This window comes from Hyla sarda, chromosome 4 (assembly GCF_029499605.1).
Source record: "Hyla sarda isolate aHylSar1 chromosome 4, aHylSar1.hap1, whole genome shotgun sequence".
Taxonomy (NCBI): domain Eukaryota; kingdom Metazoa; phylum Chordata; class Amphibia; order Anura; family Hylidae; genus Hyla; species Hyla sarda.
In genome coordinates this window covers 260123100-260144509 of record NC_079192.1, presented here as the reverse complement: position 1 = coordinate 260144509, position 21410 = coordinate 260123100, and the positions used below count along the sequence as shown (strand labels likewise).

General features: G+C 41.7%; 1 protein-coding gene across 3 annotated transcripts in view; it reads right to left on the bottom strand.

Moving 5' to 3' along the window:
• Window positions 1–21410, bottom strand: part of PPP1R12A (protein phosphatase 1 regulatory subunit 12A) — a 163824-nt gene that overhangs the window by 12011 nt on the left and 130403 nt on the right. For 2 of the 3 annotated variants that reach the window (XM_056574042.1, XM_056574040.1), the window contains 7 exons: window positions 17865–17983; window positions 17312–17377; window positions 15996–16012; window positions 13891–14023; window positions 13564–13668; window positions 12881–12928; window positions 3708–3758 (listed from right to left, as the gene is read on the bottom strand). In XM_056574042.1, the coding sequence (XP_056430017.1) occupies window positions 3708–3758; window positions 12881–12928; window positions 13564–13668; window positions 13891–14023; window positions 15996–16012; window positions 17312–17377; window positions 17865–17983 (539 nt within the window). The remainder of the gene's footprint in view (window positions 1–3707; window positions 3759–12880; window positions 12929–13563; window positions 13669–13890; window positions 14024–15995; window positions 16013–17311; window positions 17378–17864; window positions 17984–21410) is intronic. The other variant, XM_056574041.1, reaches the window with a different exon arrangement.

Here is a 21410-nt window from a genome sequence, read left to right as displayed (position 1 = left end):
CATTGGCCAGCTCCACTGGGCAATAGGCAGGGACAGAAAGAAAGAAAAAATGGATGGTGGGAGCTACACTTTAAAGGTGTAAAAAAAAAATCTCTTTTGGGGGGGGGGGGGGAGCCATGTGAGTAGGGGAGACACTGGGCAGACTTGATTTTCAGGCACACTGACCATTAGTACAAGGTACTACATCAATAAACTGTCTATATGCATGCTTAAATGTGTTTCTATGGGTACAAAATTAATTATTTCTTGAGAACTTGCACACTATACTGTGAAAATCTACACTCCAGTGTTGGTCATGTGACAAGGGAAAGTGAAAGGGGAGAGAAAAGAGCAAGTCGTCATGCTCCTAAAGGAATGCCCCAGCAAAACTGAAGGGAGAGTGAGAAAATAAGGAATTTCCTATAAAGTGTGCATATTAAAGAGCAGAATGGTTTTAGGGCACCAGCTTCAGCATTTTTGGAGATTTTACAACTAATGGCAGTAACCCTTCAAAAAGGCGCTATGTTATAAACTGGAGCCCTTACAGAGGTGCAGCAATCGCATCTGCTAAACTGTGTGGAGTACTTAGAGTACTTTATGCATATTACAAACCATTGACTGTATTTGGAGCCAAGGGAATAGTCCCTTAATGCAATCAAAGTAAAGCCCTGTGATCCTTCAATAGGCCATGAACATTGTTTGAATAGCTGTCTATATTTAGGGGGAAATAAGGTGGCATTAAAAAGACATTTTGTGGGCTAAGAGGTTTTTCTGAGGAGACAGTTGCTGCAGAACAAATCTTCACAGAAACAAGGAAGCAAAGAGCAGTGGGACTGGCGGCATCACAGGGGCGGTAGCAGAGGATCATGGCAAGAGAGTATAGCCATTTATTTTTACTGCACTGTGAGGCACTTGCTAAAAATATATTCAAGACCAGAAAACCCTTTTAGGATGTATTCACACGAGAGCGCATCCGCAGCACATTGCTCTCTGCTGCTGCTGTAACTGTGTGTGCCGCCAGCGCATCCGCTGTGTCAAATACGCTACAGATGCTCTCCCGTGTGAATACATCCTTAAAGATGATTGTTTACATACCACTGGGCAGATTGCACTGTTTCTCCCAGCACCTATCACTACATACATGCTACCCTTTCTGATGAATGATGAACTTCCAGAAATAATGTTATGGTTTTTTTCTCTCACAGACAGAGGTGGCAGCAGAAGGCTTAGTAGATAGATTATGAAGAGACAGAATTTTCAAATCTCTATAGCTTTCAAGCACCAGTTGATTTGAAAAATTTTTTTCTCCAGAGTACCCCTTTAATCCCTTTCTATACAAAGCTCTGGTGGGATGTAATTAAAGGGAACCGGTCACCAGTTCTATGCTGTTTAAACAGTAGGTAAAGTAAATAATAGTGAGCCGGGATGACGCTGCCAGCACCTGTTTTATGCTAATATGCTTGGGTGTTTCAGAGAAAAAGTAAAAAAATGCCACTGGGACCAGGGTGACTTGTCATTGGAGCAGACCTGGCCTCTGCTCTCCACCCTGTAAGCGTTGAGTGACTCATCTCTACCTACCTTTGTTTAGGGAAAGAGGCAGGGCAAAAAGCAGCCGTCGAGACCGCGCCAATGACTAGGCACCCGGGCCCTGATGGCATACTTAACCCCTTGTCGCAGAACGACAGGTATACCCAGCGCTGCGGCACGGGAGGGTTATGAAGCGAGCTCAGGAGCTGAGCTCGCATCATACCCGCATGGTCCCGGCTGCTATCAGCAGCCAGGACCCGTGGCTAATGGCGGACATAGTCGTTCCAGCAGATGTCTGGCATTAACTCTTTAGACGCGGTGATCGCCGTTTCTAAAAGTGAAAGTAAAAGCATCCCGGCAGCTCAGTCGGGCTGATCGGGACATTGCGATAAAATCATGATGTCCCGATAAGCCAGGACGAAGCAGGAGGGTGGCTTACCTGCCTCCTGCGCGTCAAAATGGCGATTGATTGCTGCAAGCCTGAAATCGAGGCTTGAGCAATCAACCACCGATAACACTGATCAATGCAAAGCTATGGCTTTGCAGGGATCAGTATAAAAGGTCAGTGTGTGCAATGTTATAGCCCCCTATGGGAGCTATAACACTGGAAAAAAAAAAAAAAAAGTTATCATTTAACCCCTTCCCTAATAAAAGTTTGAATCACTCCCCTTTTCCCATAAAAAAAAACTGTAAATAAAAATAAACATATATGGTATTGCTGCGTGCGTAAATGTCTGAACTATAAAAATATATCGTTAAAACTGCATGGTCAATGGCTTACGCGCAAAAAAATCCCAAAGCCCAAAATAGCGTATTTTTGGTCACTTTTTATAACATAAATGAATAAAAACCGATCAAAAAGTCAGATAAAAAAAAAATAAAAAATGGTACCGATAACTTCAGATTACGGCGCAAAAAATGAGCCCTCATACCGCCCCGTACATGGAACATTAAAAAAGTTATAGAGGTCAGTAGATGACAATTTTAAACATATACATTTTCCTGCATGTAGTTATGATTTTTTTTCTGAATAAAAAATAAATAAATAATCAAACCTATATAAGTAGGGCATCATTTTAATCGTATGGACCTACAGAATAAATATAAGGTGTCATTTTTTATGAAAAATGTACTGCGTAGAAACAAAAGCCCCCAAAATTTACAAAATGGCGTTTTTTCTTCCATTTTGTCGCACAATTATTTTTTTTCCCGTTTCACCCGTAGATTTTTGGGTAAAATGACTGATTTAATTACAAAGTAGAATTGGTGGCGCAAAAAATAAGCCATCATATGGATTTTTAGGTGCAAAATTGAAAGGGTTATGATTTTTAAAAGGTAAGGAGGAAAAAAACTAAAGTGCAAAAATGGAACAACGCCATGTCCTTAAGGGGTTAATCTATGATTTCTCTGATGCACCCAAGCATATCAGAGTACATCATAGGATCAACAGTTTTATAATGCCCACTGTATGGGCAGAATAAAACTGGTGACAGGTTCCCTTTAAAGGAGTACACTGGTATTCCTGCTCCATCCTGCAAAAAAAATAAAAAATGAAAATGAACCCTCACTCACCTTCCTGGGTTCCCGCGGAGCGCCACTACAGCTGATCGGTCCTCCGGTCAATCCTCTTCATACTTCCGAGTGAACGAAGCATCACTTGGCGCTCAGCCTATCGCCGGCCGAGGCAGAACAGCCCCAGGAAGGTGAGAGATGGTTCATTTTCATTTTTTTTTTTTTTTGCAGCCCAGGCAGGACGGAGCAGGAGTATTCTGCACCAGAGTACTCCTTTAATGCATATCATAGACTGATAATGTGGAGTTGTACCTACACTGTAAACTACAACTGGCAACCCACCAAAATTGGAGTTCTTTAATCCATTTAGCCCCTCAGATTCTGCTGTACCCGCTACCTAAAGCCTGCAGTGTGATACCAAAGTGCCAATGCTCTGCCAGAGGCCTAGCAAAAGTCTAAAGATCAATCATGTAGAAAAGCATAGTTGGCCATGTTTAATATTAACCAATTACATGACCTAGAAAAAAAAATCGTTACATTTTCCTATAGGATTGAACCAATTAAATTTGTTTCTGCTTGTTTAAGACTAGGTATTAATTGGCTGCAGAAATACCATAAAGTCAACAAATCAAACTAGAATTAATTTAGAGAAACACAGCTTAATTCTGTCCATTATATAAAGTACTTACTTTAAGTTCTTCTTCCATTTCAGATATTCGTCTCTCCAGAGCTCTTCTTTCCTAATGTAAAAATATTATATTAAATTGGTTGATTCATAATTACATATTCCTTTATTATAATAAAATAAAATGCAATGCATAAGTAACATTCACATACAGTATCTTTACATAGCAGAGGGACGTGTGAGTTAATAATAAAAAGAGGGCTTATATTACCTAGCACTAGGATTTACTTTCCTATCTGCCAAGGGAGGTTGCTGTGCAGCTACTATACAAAACGTGCAGGTAGATGGGTAGAAAAAAAACCCGGGTTTTTTCCTACCCACCTACCTACACTCTACCATTCGGCCCGGAGGACCCGTGACGCAGACTACCGGGAGGCAGCACCACAGAGACTATACCCTAATGCGCTAAAAGTTGTTGTGTCTTTGAAAACACAACCAAAAGGTGAGCAGTTTATTCAATGCAATAATACTTGCATCACCATACAATACTACTCTATGGGAAGCTCTGCTTATCTTTTCCACCTATAGCCTTCTACTATACAAAACGGGAAATGCAACGTAGGCACTCATGGTGAACTAGGTCATTATAGTCTGACTTATCACCGTAGGTATGACTGAAGTTTGTCCCAGTTTTAATGCATCACAGTTATGTAGTTTTATTGTGTTAAAAACCTGCATAACACTTTACTGAATTATTGAATCATTTTAAATATGTTTTATATCAGAGAAAAACAGTACTGCATGTAGCACTTACACATGTCAAGCTGTGTTTTATTTACCCTGCTATGATAAATTTAGTAAATATTATTGCTTTCTGCAATAATACCCTGTAAAAATAATGTTAAGTTAAAGAATATCACTTTGTCAAAGAATTTTATTTATATATATATATATATATATATATATATATATATATATATATATATATATATATATATCCCCCCCTTAAGGACCTACGGCGAATGGATACGCCCTGGCTTTCTGGTACTTAGGACCCAGGACGTATCCATATGGGAATTTCTGTCCCCACCGCGCGCCGGGTGGGGACCGGACCAGGCTGCCTGCTGATATCGATCAGCAGGCATCCCGCCCAAATGCCCAGGGGGGTCATCACATGTCGGCGATCGGCGCAAGTCGCAAGTGAATTCACACTTGCGATTTGCGCCGATTCGGGTCTATGGTGACCCGATGACCCGGAATAGTAGAAGGGGGATCGAGGTTGTCCATGACACCCACAATCCCCCTGAAGCGATAGGAGTGAGGTGGCAGGGGTGCCACCCCTCCTATTGGTCATCAAGACGAGATGGCCAATAGCAGATCGGGGGCGGGGGGCTTTACTTTCGGTTTCCCCGTCCTGCCCACCCACAATAGGCGGGGCAGAACGGGGAAACGACACAGGACCGGCGCCGAAGTCCACTCACCCATCGGTGATGGCAGCGGGCGACGATCGACAGCAGCAGACGATCGACGGAAGAAGAGGACTGCGACGCAGCTACGCGATTCCTACGGAAGCCGGCGAGTTGCTTAGCAACATCTGGAGGGCTACAGTCTGAGACCACTCTAGAGTGGTCTCTAAAGTGTAGCCCTCCAGATGTTGCAAAACTACAACTCCCAGTATGCCCAGAGAGCTGTTTAGGCATGCTGGGATTTGTAGTTTTGCAACAGCTGGAGAGCTACAGTTTGAGACCACTGCACAATGATCTCTATACTGTCGCTCTGCAGATCTTGCAAAACTACAACTCCTAGCATGCCCACATAGCAGTTTGCTGTCTGGGCATGCTGGGATTTGCAGTTTTGCAACATCTGGAGGTCCACAGCTTGGAGATCACTGTGCAGTGGTCTCTAAACTATAGCTCTCCAGATGTTGCAAAACTGCAAATCCCAGCATGCCCAAACAGCTGTCTCGGCATGCTGGGAGTTGTAGTTGTGTACCTCCAGCAGTTGCATAACTACATCTCCCAGCATGCCCTTCGGCGATCAGTACATGCTGGGAGTTGAAGTTATGCAACACCTGGAGGCACACTGGTTGGAAAATACTGAGTTAGGTAACTGAAGGTTTTCCAACTAGGGTGCCTCCAGCTGTTGCAAAAGTACAACTCCCAGCATGCACAGTCTGTCAGTACATGCTGGGAGTTGTAGTTTTGAAACAGCTGGAGGTTTGTCCCCCCATGTGAATGTACAGGGTACATTCACACAGGCAGGTTTACAGTTAGTTTTCTGCTTCAAGTTTGGGCTGCAGCAAATTTTTCGCCGCAGCACAAACTCCTAGCGGTTAACTCACTGTAAATGGCCGCCAGTGTGAAAGTACCCTAAAAACACTACACTACACTAACACATAATAAAGAGTAAAACACTACATATACACACACACACCCTTACACTGTGTCTCCCCCCCCCCCCCCCCCCAATAAAAATGAAAAATGTATCGTACGGCAGTGTTTCCAAAACGTAGCCTCCAGATGTTGCAAATCACTAACTCCCAGCATTTCCGGACAGCCACTGACTGTCCAGGCATTCTGGGAGTTTAGCAACCGCTGGAGGCACCCTGTTTGGGAATCACTGGAGTAGAATACCCCTATGTCCACCCCTATGCAATCCCTATGAAGTCCTCAAATGCGCATGGCGCTCTCTAAATTCAGAGCCCTGTCGTATTTCAAGGAAACAGTTTAGGGCCACATATGGGGTATTTCCGTACTCAGAAGAAATTGCACTACAAATTTAGGGGGCTTTTTTTTCCTTTTACCCCTTATGAAAGTGGTAAAAGCAAAAAAAACACCCCCAAAATTTGTAACACAATTTCTCCTGAGTAGAAATACCCCATATGTGGGCGTAAAATATTCTGCGGATGCACAACAAGGCTCAGGAGTGAGAGCGCACTATGTACATTTGAGGCCTAAATTGGTGATTTGCACAGGGGTGGCTGATTTTACAGCGGTTCTGCCATAAACACAAAAAAATAAATAACCACATGGGACCCCATTTTGGAAACTAAACCAATCACAGAACGTAACAAGGGGTATAGTGAGCCTCAACACCCCACAGGTGTTTGACAAAATAGTTGGATGGGAAAATGAGAAAAAATAATTTTTTCGCTAAAATGCTGGTGTTACCCTAAATTTTTCATTTTCACAAGGGAAAAGAGGAAAAAAGCCCCCCGAAATTTGTAACCCCATTTCTTCTGAGTAAGAACATACCCTATATGTGGATGTAAAGTGCTCTGCGGGCGAACTACAATGCTCAGAAGAGAAGGAGCGCTATTGGGATTTCGAGGAGAAAATTTGTCCGGAATTGAAGGCCACATGTTTTTACAAAGCCCCCATAGGGCCAGAACAATGGACCGCCCCCACATGTGACCCCATTTTGGAAACTACACCACTCACATAATGTAATAAGGGGTACAGTGAGCATTTATGCCCCACAGGTGTCTGACAGATTTTTGGAACAGTGATCCGTGAAAATGAAAAATTTAATTTTTCATTTGCACAGCCCACTGTTCCAAAGATCTGTCAAACGCCAGTGGGGTGTAAATACTCACTGCACCACTTATTTAATTCTGTGAGAGGTGTAGTATCCAAAATGGGGTCACATGTGTGGGGGGGATCGACTGTTCTGGCACCATGGGGGGGGCTTTGTAAACGCACATGGCCCCCGACTTCCATTCCAAACAAATTCTCTTTCAAAAAGCTCAATGGCACTTCTCTTCTGAGCATTGTAGTGCGCCAGCAGAGCTCTTGACGTCCACACATGAGGTATTTCCATACTCAGAAGAAATCGGGTTACAAATTTGGGTGGTCATTTTCTCCTATTACCCCTTGTAAAAATGTAAAATTTGGGGAAAAAACTGCACTTTAGTGAAAATTTTTTTTTTTTTCATTTACACATCCAACTTTCACAAAAAGTCGTGAAATACCTGTGAGGTGTTATGGCTCACTGTACCCCTTGTTACGTTCCTTGAGGGGTGTAGTTTCCAAAATAGTATGTCATGTGGGGGTTTTCTGCTGTTCTGGCACCATAGGGGCTTCCTAAATGTGACATGCCCCCCAAAAACCATTTCAGCAAAATTCACTCTCCAAAATCCCATTGTCGCTCCTTCCCTTCTGAGCCCTTTACTGAGCCCGCCGAACACTTGACATCCACATATGAGGTATTTCCTTACTCGAGAGAAATTGGGTTACAAATTTTGGGGGGATTTTTCATCTATTACCCCTTGTAAAAATTCAAAACCTGGGTCTACAAGAACATGCGAATGTAAAAAAAATTTAGATTTTGAATTTTTGCCTTCACTTTGCTGCTATTCCTTTGAAACACCTAAAAGGTTAAACTTTCTGAATGTCATTTTGAATACTTTGAGAGGTGCAGTTTTTATAATGGGTCATTTTATGGGGTATTTTTAATATGAAAGCCCTTCAAATCCACTTCAAAACTGAAGTGGTCCCTGAAAAATTCCGATTTTGAAAATTGTGTGAAAAATTGGAAAATTGCTGCTGAACTTTGAAGCCCTCTGATGTCTTCCAAAAGTAAAAACATGTCAACTTTATGATGCAAATATAACGTAGACATATTGTATTTGTGAATCAATATATAATTTGGAATATTCATTTTCCTTATAAGCAGAGAGCTTCAAAGTTAAAAAAAATTAAAAATTTTCCATTTTTTACAAAAATTTTGGCATTTTTCACCAAGAAACTATGCAAGTATCGACAAAGTTTTACCACTAACATAAAGTAGAATATGTCACGAAAAAACTCTCGGAATCAGAATGAAAGGTAAAAGCATCCCAGCGTTATTAATGCTTAAAGTGACAGTGGTCAGAGTTTCAAAAAATGGCCGAGTCCTTAAGGTATATTTGGGCTGGGTCCTTAAGGGGATTAATATAATATAATATAATATAATATAATATAATATAATATATATATATATAAATAATCTCTCCAAAGGAAACAGCAACAATCGCCAGGTCCAGTATAATAGCAAACTGATATTTATTGCATCAACAACAGCAACGTTTCGGCTAAAAGTGAGCCTTTCTCAAGTGAGCCATGCTTGAGAAAGGCTCACTTTTAGCCAAAACGTTGCTGTTATTGATGCAATAAATATCAGTTTGCTATTATACTGGACCTGGCGATTGTTGCTGTTTCCTTTGGAGAGATTGTGAAGTGTACCCGTCCTTGGCGTTCGGGTGGATTACGGGCAAATCCCCAGTGGTCATCCAGTGCTGGCTCCCTCTGTATATCTGTGTATATATCTATCTATCTCTCTATCTCTATATCTGTGTATATATCTATCTATCTCTCTATATCTGTGTATATATCTATCTATCTCTCTATATCTGTGTATATATCTATCTATCTCTCTATATCTGTGTATATATCTATCTCTATATCTGTGTATATATCTGTGTCTCTCTCTCTATATATCTCTATCTCTATATCTCTATCTCTATATCTCTATATCTCTCTCTATATCTATATATATATATTCTAGGCCACATTTACAAACAGTTTTTTTTTTTATACCAGTCTAAAAAATACATTTGCCACAAAAAAAAAAAAAAAATGTCCTACCTCTTAATAAATTTGGTGATGTTAGTCCTATAAGAGTCAGAAATAAAAATCTATGCCTGCTATGAGCAGACGTAGGTTTGTGTCAAAATCTGCACCATTTTCTTTCAGGATCCAGGATCAAAAAACGAATCCCAAATCCTAAGGGGTCTGCAAGTCTGCCAAAGACTTAGTAACATAAGGACTGGCACAGACACAACTCTAGCCAGGCATATGCATGCAGTTCATGGGAATAGACCATTTGAGGTTCAATTTTGGGGAATATGCCAGTTGGAATCGGGCCCAAGGAAGGGCAATATTGATAGGAAGCTTCTAAGGGAGGAAGCGCGGTGGATCCATAGGCTGATGAGCCTCTCACCAAGAGGCCTAAATGAGTGGTTTTCATATGCAGCTTCTTTGAATTGAAGGATACGTGACAGACATAATATATAAAAATCACATTGTAGTATAATTTAGAATTGTGAAGTTTTTTTTTTTAGCATCAACCAGTGGTCATGATAAGTCTGAGGGCGTTGCTGACTCACAATGAAAATGGGAGCAGATAGAATGGTCCAGCCAAATGAAGAGAAAAGATAACCGATGTTACACTATAGGATTAAAGCTAGAGATACTTACCTGAAATGAAAATGTGATCGCAATTATGCCACTTTAATACCAGATTTGGATAAGATTAATATTTATGCCTCCATGTATCCTTGAAACAACTTGCAAATTATGCCTCAATAGATCTATAAAATATACTCTATAGTAACAACTATCATTATTAACCTAGTGTTATTGTGTCATTATGGTGAATTGGTTTGCAATAATAGAGTACTGTACAGCCTATATAGTTGGATTAAATATGAAGATAAATAATAAGATAGCTATATGATAATAGATATGATATGCATAATAGTATTTAATCACCTGTAGGAGCCTATGTATGGAAGAATGTCTAATACATTTGTGCAAGTAGCGAACATGAAGGACATGCGGAGTGGACCAGAGGCTCGAATGAGTAAGTGTGGAGAACTGCATAATGCACGTGCGGAGACTCTAGCGTACATGTGCAGTGGAGCAGCCTGATGAACAGGAATGTAAGGGAATTGGCGCTGTGAGCCTACGTGAACTATTTATTGGTCCGGAGTGCGCCTGCGCTAGACATAATATCCTGATGTGATAGGTTAAGAATGTATGAGGGATAAGCATAGGATGACGTAGGTGAGTTGGCATTCAAGGATAGGCAGAGGATGCTAATAGGTGCAGGACGGCAGCGCCGGTGATATACGTCACACATTGACGTAACATCTGATTGATTAGGAGAGGATATGGTGATATCTGACCGGCTAAATTCCCTGAGGGGGGAGGACCATTTGACACCATATATACTGGTTGGTTGCTCTGGTTTATGCCCATTTTTCCTCCTGATGATGTCACAGAAGTGACTAAACATGTACAGTGGGCATTTCTGCTGTTTTAACTGCAGAGCCCAATGTGTCCTAAAAAGTAGTCAGAGATTATCAGTGTTGCTACCGTGTGTGATTACATGACCAAATAATACAACACACTGAGGCCCGTGATTTCAATAGTGTGTAACTCACTGTATACATAATTTCACTTTGAGAGAACTATAACAAAGGGGGGGATGGTTAGACCCTCATCAGTTATCTGCAGCTCTCAGCAACCTGCACAAATCAGGACGTACCTGTACTTAATGCACCAGGATGTACATTTACGTCCTGTATGTGACCGCGAGCTTTGGACCGATGCATAGCTTTGCACGGATCAGTGAGATAGGGGCTCGATTGCTCAAGCCTGTAGCTCAGGCTTGGAGCAATCAAACCCCGATCGGACGCCGCGGAGACAGGTAAGGAGACCTCCGCCTGCATCCCAGCTGATCGGAACATCGCGATTTTATCGCAATGTCCCGATCAGCCCGACTAAGCTGCTGGGAAGCGTTTACTTTCACTTTCAGATGCGGCGGTCAGCCCAGGGCCCCGGCTATGAATAGCAACCGGGACCGACCCGGTGTGATGCGGGGTCACAGCGTGACCCCCGTTTTAAACACCGGGACCAGGCTCAGGTACGCCCTGAGTCCTTAAGGATCGGGGATGCAGGGTGTATGCATACGCAGTGCGTCCCCAAGAGGTTAAATGAAACAAAACGTTATGGCAGGAGACCCAGGAGGACTCCACTGCTGACAGACACAAAAAAGCAAGACTACATTTTGCCAAAATGAACTTGAGTAAGCCAAAATCCTTCTGGGAAAAAGTCTTGTGGACAGATGAGATCAAGATAGAGCTTTTTGGTAAAGCACATCATTCTTCTGTTTACCGAAAATAGAATGAGGCCTACAAAGAAAAGAACACCGTACCTACAGTGAAATATGGTGGAGGTTCAATGATGTTTTGGCACTGGGTGCCTTGAATGTGTGCAAGGCATCATGACATCTGAGGATTACAAACGGATTGCACTTTTGGGTCGCACTGTATAGCCCAGTGTCAGAAAGCTGGGTTTGCGCCTGAGATCTTGGGTCTTCCAGCAGGACAATGACCCCAAACATATGTCAAGAAGCACCCAGAAATGGATGGCAACAAAGCGCTGGAGAATTCTGAAGTGGTCAGCAATGAGTCCAGATCTAAATCCCATTGAAAACTTGTGGAGAGATCTTAAAATTGCTGTTGGGAAAAGGCGCCTTCCAATAGGAGAGACCTGGAATAGTTTGCAAAGGAAGAGTGGTCCAACATTCCGGCTGAGAGGTGTAAGAAGCTTATTGATTGTTATAGGAAGCGACTGATTTCAGTTATTAAGTTAAGGGTTTCAATAATTTTGTGCAGACGATTTTTGGAGTTTGGTGTTACATTATGTCCAATTTGCTTTTTTTCCTCCCTTTTTTGGTTTAGTTCCAAAACACACACAAAGGGGATAAACATGTGTATAGCACAACATGTGTTACTGCAATCCTTTTCTGTGAGAAATACTTCATTTTCTTGATGTGACTATATTATGGCCACTACATCCCTGTTCAATCAGTAAACTGTTGTCTTTTTAACCCAAAACAATAGCCATGGATTACCTTCTAAGCCATCTCAAATATATGGCTCTAGAGAGAAATAGAATAGATACAACCCATTGTTATCTATACACCTGTATAGTCACTTAGTATGCTTATTGTCTTATCTATGTTTGTCTTTTGGCCATGTTTTGGCTCACACACTATGATCTGGTGAAATTAAAGTGAGTCATTCTGACTGGATGGAATCCTGACACTATATTGTACCTCATACCATAACTGATTTGATTAGTACAAAATAACCAGACAATACTGGTATTATCGGTCTCCATAAACAGGATTTGGTCAGTACCAGTATAGTAAAATGTAAGATGATAATATTCCTTTTATTAATAATGTTACTATGTGTGCACTCACCAAAAATCTGAAGATTAAAATAGAGTAAAGAGTAAAATAACTACTGGAGATTGTCTTCTAAAATTTAAAGCACATTTTTAGTGTAAAATACAACTAAGACTAAAATTTAGCAGATGACTAAAATGGCCAAGAAAATTAACATTGGTGTGGTATAGATTATTTTTGTGTGTTGATCACTAAAACTAACGAAATGCAAACACTTACCCTTTTTTCAATTTCTAAAAGTGATCTGTCTGCAAATCTTTCTTGCCTCTGTAATACAGAAAATGTGGCTTACTTTGCAAGTTAATAATCAGGAAACATTATCTAAACACTAAGAGCCAAGTCTGTCCACTAAGGTCCCTTGGAATGTACTGCTTCAGCTAAAGAATCTATTCAGCAATAATGCAGCTTAAAGGGGTACGCCACTGGCCAGCGTGGAACTAAATGTTCCGAACGCCATTTCGTGCTGCGGGGTCGGTCACGGCCACACACCCTCAATGCAAGTCTATGGGAGGGGGTGTGATGGCTGTCATGCCCCCTCCCATAGACTTGCATTGAGGGGGCATGGCCGAGCTCCCGCAGCGAGAAAACAGCATTCGGAACATTTAGTTCCACGCTAGCCAGTGGAGTACCCCTTTAAGCAGGTACCATAAAAGGATGTGTCCACAAAATAGGGGAACATTTAAAAATGACGACAGCCATCTATTCACCTGTGTTATATCTAAACTCAAGTAACAAGGCTCAAGAGAATAATCTGCAAACGGTAGATGTTCTAAGCAGTTAACAACAACTATGTTGCAAACGTGATATGTATGGTATAAAGATTTTAATTAAAAAAGGTAGTAATTCTGGATATCAACAGACTTGACATATTCAAGATAATATTTATAATGTTTCATCCAAACCTGTGTTGCCTTTTCAAGTTGTAACTTAAGCTCGGTCAATTCCAAGTTTGTGTCATGCAGCTGGGCCTTCAACTTCTCATTTTCTGCCATAATCTGTTCATACAACTAAAAATGATTTAAAATAAAACTTACAGTCTGGTATTATAAACATAATTTATTAAAGGAGATGTTATACTAAAAACAACATACTCTCTCAGTAGAGATATATGGAGGGAGTGTGGTGGCCCCCGCTTTGGATGGGAATTGTGAAGCACCGCTCCCCAGGAGAGCCAGGGCTCTCTTAATTAAGTCTAACATCTAAGGAATCCTTATAGAAGCCCTTCTTACCTTTTTAAAGTCTGTGGAGTCATCTTTGTCTAATCTACTATGACCAGACCTAATCCGTTCTAAGTAGCTAGATGACCCAATATTTGATTCATATCTGTCAGTAGATAAAACACCCGTACTCCCCGTTGTATATCTAAAAGCAAAAGCACAAATATAACATATGGTAAATGTCAATAATAACTTTTCAAGATGCATATAATGAAATTAATTGATTGAGCAATATTGATACATCTTCATAGGTAAAAGAAAGGCTGCTAATAATTCTAGTCCATCAGCCCCTTGAAAGATAATACTAACACTTTAAAGGGGTACTCCGGTGAAAACCTTTTTTCTTTTAAATCAACTGGTGGCAGAAAGTTAAACATATTTGTTTTCTACCTGAATTCACATATTTGTAAATTACTTCTATTAAAAAATCTTAATCCTTCCAGTACTTATTAGCTGCTGAATGCTACAGAGGAAATTCCTTTCTTTTTGGAACACTGATGACATCACGACATCACGAGTACAGTGCTCTCTGCTGACATCTCTGTCCATTTTAGCAACCATGCATAGCAGATGTATGTTAAGGGCAGCATGGTGGCTAAGTGGTTAGCACTGCTGTCTTGAAGTGCTAGGGATTGGGTTCAAATCCCACTAAGGACAACAATAATCAAAGAGTTATTATAATGACGTCAGCAGAGAGAACTGTGCTCGTGATGTCATCAGAGAGCATTCCAAAAAGAAAAGAATTTCCTCTGTAGTATTCAGCAGCTAATAAGTACAGGAAGGATTAAGATTTTTTAATAGAAGTCATTTACAAATATGTTTAACTTTCTGCCACCAGTTGATCTAAAAGATAAAAGGTTTTCACCGAAGTACCCCTTTAATATGCATGTATGTATCACTTAAATAAACTGACATGTTATCCGGACATGTCAAAGTTTATATCACAGGGTCCCAGTCCTAAGTTTATATCACAGGGTCCCAACATTCAGACTCAAATGCTGAGATCAAGCCATCATGGCACTTAAAGGAGAACTCCAGACCATAAAAATTGTCCCCCATAGTGCCCGCAGTACAAAAATAAAGATGTACATACCTTCCTTCGCTCCCCTGGGGCCTCCGTTAACAGTCTCTGGTCTCTGCCGTGATCCACTTCCTGGTTGCCGGTGGTCGGATGAATCATACTGCGCTCAGCCAATCACCGGCCGCAGCGATAGGCTGAGCGGCAGTGTGAAAACGCTTCAGGACACAAAATTCTTCACTACACCGGCGGCCGGGGCCGAAAACGTCACACTGCCACTCAGCCTATCGCCGGCCGAGTCGGACTGCGCTGCGGCTGGGGATTGGCTGATTCTTCCAACCACCGGCAACCAGGAAGTGGATTGCAGCAGAGACCGGAGCAGGTTACCGGAGGCCCCGGGGGTAACATCTATTTTTTTACTGCCGCCACTATGGGGGACAATTTTTATGGTCTGGAGTTCTCCTTTAAGGGGTATTGGTGGATTGGCATGACAGCGAGTGCACAACTGTGGATAGTAGCCTTTACTCACAGTCTACGAAGCAAGCACATTATGCTATGGGGATTTACTTGCTAATGCACGTGTCATCGACATCATTGAGGTCCACGACACGCCCCCTCAATACAGCTCTATGGGAGAGGTGGGGATGCACTAACGCTGCATCTCCGCCTCTCCTATAGAGGTACATTGAGCGGGCATGTCTGGGCCCTGTACAGGAGATCGCGGGGGTCCCAGTGTTCGGACCCCTCGCGATCAAACACTTCTCCCCTATCCGCAGAATAGATGGTAAGTGTCTAGGGCTGTAGATCTCCTTTAATGTCTCTGCACAGTATAACATTGTTGACTACACTTCTCCAGTTAAAAGAGGTATAGAAATGCATACCAGCCAGAAGACAGACACTCCTGGCTTCTTGTTACGAAAATAAGGCCTTTTATGGTACAAATTCAGTTATTTAAAAGTAATTTATTAGAATGGGAAGTAAGAGACAATATGCTTAACAAGGTGAAATTTCATATAGCAACACGAAAATTCATTCTTTAAAATACACATGAAAAAAAATTGAAAATAATAACTGCCAAAAAATGCAATGTAATACTTACCGCAATGTGTTATCAGTCTATAGAAGGGAAAAAGAGGAAAAAAATTACAAATTTCATATGGAACAGATTGTGGGCAAAATTTTAAAGGTAAGAAGCACAAGCAGGTAGTACCAAATCTATGAATCCATAAGTTGTAATACAAACATGGGTAGGGCTTGTCCCACTCTTGTTTGTATTGGTTTCCTAAAGGAAGCTCTAGTTCCTATACTTAATATTAACAGCGGGTACATTTTTTTTCAGGTAACGTTGTATACATGACAGCCCTACAGCAAGACTCTTAAAGGGAAGATCAAAATATATTTTAGTGATTGCCAAAGCACGGGACATTAAATCATTTGTAATGGTTTGTCAAATTCCCATAAAACTTCTTGGCAATACAGGTTTGTGTCGGGTTTCTCTCTTGGATCAATGTAGCTGACTAGTGACCTTTTGTCTGCTTGTTAGCATTCTTGAGCTGCTGCCAGATTCAGTGCTATGCTTTACACACCATCAAGAATAAACTGCTGAAAGGAACCTGTGAGGTTTGTGCTAATCCTATTTACATAAGACATTGTAGAAAGAATGACCATCTAAAAAATCTCAAACATCCTGTCCTGTAAGCAATTTTGTCTATGTTTATGCAAGGTTCATTAACAGCATACATATTAGGAAATGCCTCTCTGCACGTGTACAGCCAAAAATGAGGAAACTGAATGTTAAAGAAAGCAGAGCTAGTCTGTCAATGGTTTTAAAGAAAAGCACATGGAGGGTGGAAAACCTGCATAATTCCACAATAAAAACTTAAGCGGTTGACCGGCAAAAAGTGTTTTTCTAAGAAAATGGCCAAGCTGACTACTTAAACAAAAAATAAAAAACTTTTTACCCCCCTGGTGCTGGGGCTAAAAACGTCACATTGTGTCACAGCAGGACATCGATGCGGTCTTTGATTAACCAAACAGCAAGATCACATATTGACCACAGTTCTTGTCTCAGCCACGCTTCTTCCTGGTGCAGGGATGCCTAGGCATTTTTTTTTTGCTTTCTTTTGCCTTTAAGAGACCCTCTAGCTATTATAAGCGTCTGGCATGTTATAGTGTCATGATACTAGTTTGCAATGATGACTGTCCATGAGCTAGATACCCCTGATTCTAATCAAAATATAGCTGTAAAGACTTTCTAAAAAGGTGTCATATGCTCTGCATGCGATTTGGTTATCCGATTAACTACATCTCTCAAGAGATGACACATTTACAGTGGCTATTATAAACTACTACTCCGACAATACAGTATTTTTTTCAAATGAAACATCCCTTCCCCCAATATCTGAGAATACTTACCCTACTGTCTTTCTTATTGGTGCTGTCATCTGTATCTGACTGATGATCTTGCTCATTTTCATCGCTCTAAAAAAAACATGAAGAGTGTCTTTAAAAAGTAGTTAAGAGGTGAGGGAAAAAACCCTAAACAAAAAAATAAATAAATAAAATAAAAAAACACCCTCCTGCTGGATAACTCCTTCAAATTTTGTATCTGAATCATTTTACACTACCAGAGTATTTACAGGACAGTAAAGCTTTTTATAAAAACTGTAAATAAATAAAGCTGTCTGCTGCCCATAGCGATTAATCAGAGCTCTGTTTACATTTCTTACATTACTTTGGTAAAATGACTGTTGCTAGTGGTAACCGTTACTTTAAGGCACTTTATAAATCTGTCCTATAATCCTTACCGCTAACTGAAAATTTCTGGTGGTAAAACAAAACTATCAACTGAACTATAAAATGCAGGGACTATTTAGCAAGATTTTTCCTTGCTAAAATATGCATGCTATAGTAAGAAAAATACTGTACTCCAGTTTACAAATAAAAATCATAAAGTTACACAACTTACATCTTGAGTCCAAAAAGACACCCCTGTAGATCGTCTTTTTTCCCTCGGCCGCCGCCTTTCTCTTATTGACTTAGACTGAGATTTGTCCTCTGACTCTCTCTCCTCCTCTTTTTTCTCATCTAGGAAACAAAACAAAAAAAAATAAGACTTCATAAAAGCAGATTAATGTATGCAGAATAACTTTCCAATAGCATGTTATTAAAAAATATGCTTCTTTCTATTTAATTTTCCACTTTGAAAAGTGACCACTAGGGGTCTCCCTACCAGTCCTTTTTTATAGATTTCAGACTCATGCAGGACTCCTAAATCTCAGATTGTATCCGGAACACACACAAACTCACCACTGCTCACTGCCGGGGAGCAATGTTGCGCTTGTCTGTGTCCCGGCTGCAGTCTGAGATTTAGGACTCCTGCATGAGTCTGAAATCTATAAAAAAGGACTGGTAGGGAGACCCCTAGTGGTCATTTTTTCAAAGGGGAAAATTAAATAGAAAGAAGCATATTTTTTAATAACATGCTATTGGAAAGTTATTCTGCATACATTAATCTATAATATATCAAAAGTTTTTTTTATGAAAGGTACCCTTTAATAAAAAAAACAAATAAATAAAAAGTGTGTTTACATTTCAATGATTTTCTATGTTTTATTACTTTTTTATAACCCTTTAAAGATGTGTGTCATAGCGGGATGGTCCTGGCTGCTATTAGATAGCATCTGGGACCCATGACTAATGCTAGACATGTCTGATCAGGATGATGTCTGCTTTTATCGCTTAAATGCCAAAAATGTAATGCCTGTAGCTCAGCGGAGCTGATCAGGACACCTGTGGTGAAATTGCGGGGTCCTGATCAGTTGCTCGGCGCTCTAGTCCTGCAGGCAGTCTCAGCAGCCTGTAACAATGGAGTGCTAATAACACATTGTTCAGTGTTTGCATTCAAAAGATTGCAAGTAATAGTCCCCTATTGGGACTAAAAAACGGAAAAAAAATACTGAAAATGAATATGAATATGAATATATATATATATATATATATATATATATATATATATAATATTTTTTTATCCCTTAAGGACCAAGCGTTTTCCAGTTTTTTGCACTTTCGTTTTTTACTCCTTACATTTTAACCCCTTAAAGCAGGACGTTAATTTACATCCTGGTGAGCTGGTACTTAACGCAACAGGACATACATTTACAACCTATGTATAAGCGCGAGCATCGGAGCGATGCTCGCGTTATGCACAGCAGGTCCCGGCTGCTGATAGCAGCCAGGGATCCGCCCGTAATGGCGGACATCCGCAATTGCGTGGATATCCGCCATTAACCCCTCAGATGCCGTGATCAATACAGATCACGGCATCTGCAGCATCGCGGTACTTTAAATGGATGATCGGATCGCCCGCAGCGATCCGATCATCCAGCATGGCTGCCGGAGGTCCCCTCACCTTGCTCTGGCCATCTCCCGGGGTCTTCTGCTCTGGTCTGCGATCGAGAAGACCAGAGCAGAAGATGACCGATAATCCTGATCAGTGCTATGTCCCATACATAGCGCTGAACAGTATTAGCAATTGAATGATTGCTATAAATAGTCCCCTATGGGGACTATTAAAGTGTAAAAATAAAAGTAAAAGTAAAAAAAAAAAAAGTGAAAACCCCCTCCCCCAATAAAAACGTAAATTGTCCCATTGTCCTATTTCACCCCCAAAAAGTGTAAAAAAAATATTTTATATACAGATTTGGTATCGCCGCATGCGTAAATATCTGAACTATTAAAATAAAAAGGAGATTTTTACACTTACAGTAAATCTTTTTCTCAGAAGATCCACTGGGGGACACAGGAACTGTGGGTATATCTTGCTGACACTAGGAGGCTGACACTAGGCATAACAAAAAAAAAAAAAAAAGTCAGCTCCTCCCAGCAGGGTATCCCCCACCTACTGACTCAGACACTCCGTTTTAGTCCCAAAGCAATAGGAGGAACCGAAAATTTTATACAGAGTCCGGAGGGAGCCCAGTCACAAAAAAAACAAGTGAACCAACAAACTGACAGGCGACTGACCCACAGATAACAAACCAGAAACAAACGGGGTGGGAGCTGTGTCCCCCAATGGATCTTCCGAGAAAAAGATTTTACGGTAAGTGTAAAAAATCTCCTTTTCTTGGCCAGCTCCATTGGGGGACACAGGAACCGTGGGATGTACCAAAGCAGTCCCCGGGGCGGGAAAACAAATCAACACGGAATCAAGCGGACGGAAAAGCCACCGCTGCCTACAAAACCTTATGCCCCAAAACTGGCGTTGGCGGATGCAGAAGTGTGCACTTGGTAGAATTTGGTGAACGTGTGCACCGAAGACCAATTGGCCGCCTTACACACCTGTAGAGCGGAAGCCCTGTTAAAGACCGCCCAAGAGGCCCCCACAGAGCGAGTGGAGTGAGCCTTAACCTGGAAAGGGGGATTCTTCCCTTTAGAACGATACGCCTCAGAAATGGCGGACCGGATCCACCTGGAGATGGTGGCCTTAGAAGCCAGCAAACCCTTGCGTCAGCCCTCCGGAAGGACAAACAGCGAATCCGACCATCGAAAGGAAGAAGTGGCCGAAAGGTAAGCCCGTAAAGCCCTGACCACATCTAGGTTGTGAAGAGAGTGTTCTTTAGGATGAGACGGAGCAGGGCAGAAGGAGGGAAGAACGATATCCTTGTTCAGATGGAAGGAAGAAACTACCTTCGGTTGAAAAGAAGGTACTGGTCGGAGCACAGCCTTGTCCTGATGAAGAATCAGGAAGGGAGGTTGACAGGAGAGAGCTGGGAAGGGAGATGTCCCGGATAGGCTCGAAAGGAGTGGACTGCAAAGCACTTAGGACCAAATTCAAGTCCCAAGAGGGAGTAGGAGGCCTGTAAGGAGGAATCTCATGAGCTACCCCCTGAAGGAAGGTGCGAACCGAAGAATTAGAAGCCAGAGGCCGCTGAAAAAGAATAGACCGCGACGACACTTGACCCTTGAGAGAACCAAGAGCCAAATGCGTTTCAAGGCCTGACTGCAAAAATACCAGAAGATTAGGCAGAGAAAAACGAACCGGAGAAAGAGCAGGCTTCACACCACCGAAAATAAGCACGTCAAGTCCTGTGATAAATCCTAGCCGAGGACTGCTTACGCGCCCTGAGCATGGTGCGAATAACCCCAGGGGAAAAACCACGGGCCTTCAACACAGTCGTTTCAACCGCCAAGCCGTCAAATGTAGCGGCAGTGGCAAAGTGGGCCCTGAGAAAGCAGATCGAGGCGATCCGGCAGACGAAAGAGAACGTCCGCCACGAGCCGAACCACGTCGGCGTACCAAGAGCGGCAGGGCAATCCGGAGCCACCAGAATGGCCGAGATGCCTTCCGCCTTGAGTTTCCTCAGCACTCTGGGCAGAAGAGGAAGTGGAGGAAACAGATAGGAGAGCATGAACCGAGACCAGGGAATGACAAGAGCGTCCGCGGCCAGTGCCAGAGGATCTCGGGACTTTGCCACGAAGGCCAGAACCTTTCGGTTCAGGCAGGGCGCAAAAA